The sequence below is a fragment of the Limulus polyphemus genome, unplaced genomic scaffold, assembly GCF_000517525.1.
Source record: "Limulus polyphemus unplaced genomic scaffold, Limulus_polyphemus-2.1.2 Scaffold9352, whole genome shotgun sequence".
NCBI classification, from domain to species: domain Eukaryota; kingdom Metazoa; phylum Arthropoda; class Merostomata; order Xiphosura; family Limulidae; genus Limulus; species Limulus polyphemus.
This window is the reverse complement of record NW_013674962.1, coordinates 17,793-19,251: the sequence shown is the minus strand read 5'-3', so window position 1 is coordinate 19,251 and position 1,459 is coordinate 17,793. Positions and strand designations below refer to the sequence as shown.

Sequence of the window (1,459 nt, the reverse complement as noted above, 5' to 3'; positions counted from 1 at the left end):
GGTCTTTGGTTCTTAGTATCCGCAACACGAAACACGTTACCACGACAGCCGTCTCAGTTAACAGTCTTCAAATTACTATGTATGCTGGCATTCCCCACAATACGTATGAAATTATTACAGATACGAGCTGAAACAGCTGAAGGAGTTTTATTTAATTAAAAACCTAGAGTTTATGAAATATACACAAAATGGATAAAACAAGGATGAGATGATGAAAATGGGTAGCTATATAGCAAACTAATAATTCTGGTTAAAAACAGAACTGGGCTAACCTTTCGTTCTAGATCTTGCTGGTGCTTCACCTGTACCTTTTCTAATTCTTTACTGAACTGTTGAAGCAGGTTTTCATACTCTTTGTCTAGTTTCTGTTTGTGTTCGTCCATCTCCTGACGGCATTTGGCTTCCAACTATTATCACACACACCAAGATACGTATATTCAACTGTTATTACTGTCCCATGGAATACCGGTTTCGTTTAATAAGGTATTTAATGATGCCAACAGTACTAACAAGATGTTTAATAATGTAAATACCAATAGGTCTAACAAGGTACCTAATAAAAAACAATCCCATTCATAAGATAACCCGTGACTTTTTGGGCACTTGTTAAATGTATTTGAGGTTTGGTGTATGGGACGACCTCTATTGTCAAGCAAGTCTAGGATGTTTCTTTTGTAAAGGAATTCTTAGAAGTTATTTCTAAACTATGTTAACCTGTGCTCTATGGCAATGATGGATAATGTACTGAAAATATTCACTCAGTTAAAAAGTAAAAGTACCTGTTGTTGATGACTACTAAGTAAAAATTACTGAATATTTACAGTAATAAAAAAAATACAAAAATACAAAAAATAAGTAATGATAATATTATTAAAAATAGCCTACTTTCAACTTAAATTCACATGTAAACAGCACTACCAAATATAAACTCAACAAATTTTATCATTACTGTCTATGGTACAGCTCTTCCCACACTACACTTATCACTTAGCTTCAGTAACAGCTGATTTTTCAAAGTTTCTACTAAACAGATTAGCTTGTCTCAGTGTGAAAGAGAGCCCGGCAGGACTAAACCAATGCTCGTCTCAGTATGAAAGAGTCTGGCAGGACTAAACAAATGCTCGTCTCAGTGTGAAAGAGAGTCCGGCAGGACTAAACAAATGCTCGTCTCAGTGTGTAAGAGTCTGGCAGGACTAAACAAATGCTCATCTCAGTGTGAAAGAGAGTCCGGCAGGACTAAACAAATGCTCGTATACTGTGAAAGAGAGTCCGGCAGGACTAAACATATGCTCGTCTCAGTGTGAAAGAGAGCTCGGCAGGACTAAACAAATGCCCGTCTCAGTGTGAAAGAGAGTCCGGCAGGACTAAACAAATGCTCGTCTCAGTGTGAAAGAGAGTCCGGCAGGACTAAACAAATGCTCGTCTCAGTGTGAAAGAGAGTCCGGCAGGACTAAACAAA

At 37.5% G+C, this 1,459-nt stretch overlaps 1 protein-coding gene across 1 annotated transcript in view; it reads right to left on the bottom strand.

The window, feature by feature from the left end:
• The window catches only part of LOC106475881 (serine/threonine-protein kinase Tao-like), a gene marked incomplete at its 5' end in the record, with an annotated part of 25,537 nt that overhangs the window by 6,404 nt on the left and 17,674 nt on the right, over positions 1-1,459 (bottom strand). Inside the window, one exon of the mRNA XM_022379895.1 lies at positions 273-407. Within this exon, the coding sequence (XP_022235603.1) occupies positions 273-407 (135 nt within the window). The remainder of the gene's footprint in view (positions 1-272; positions 408-1,459) is intronic.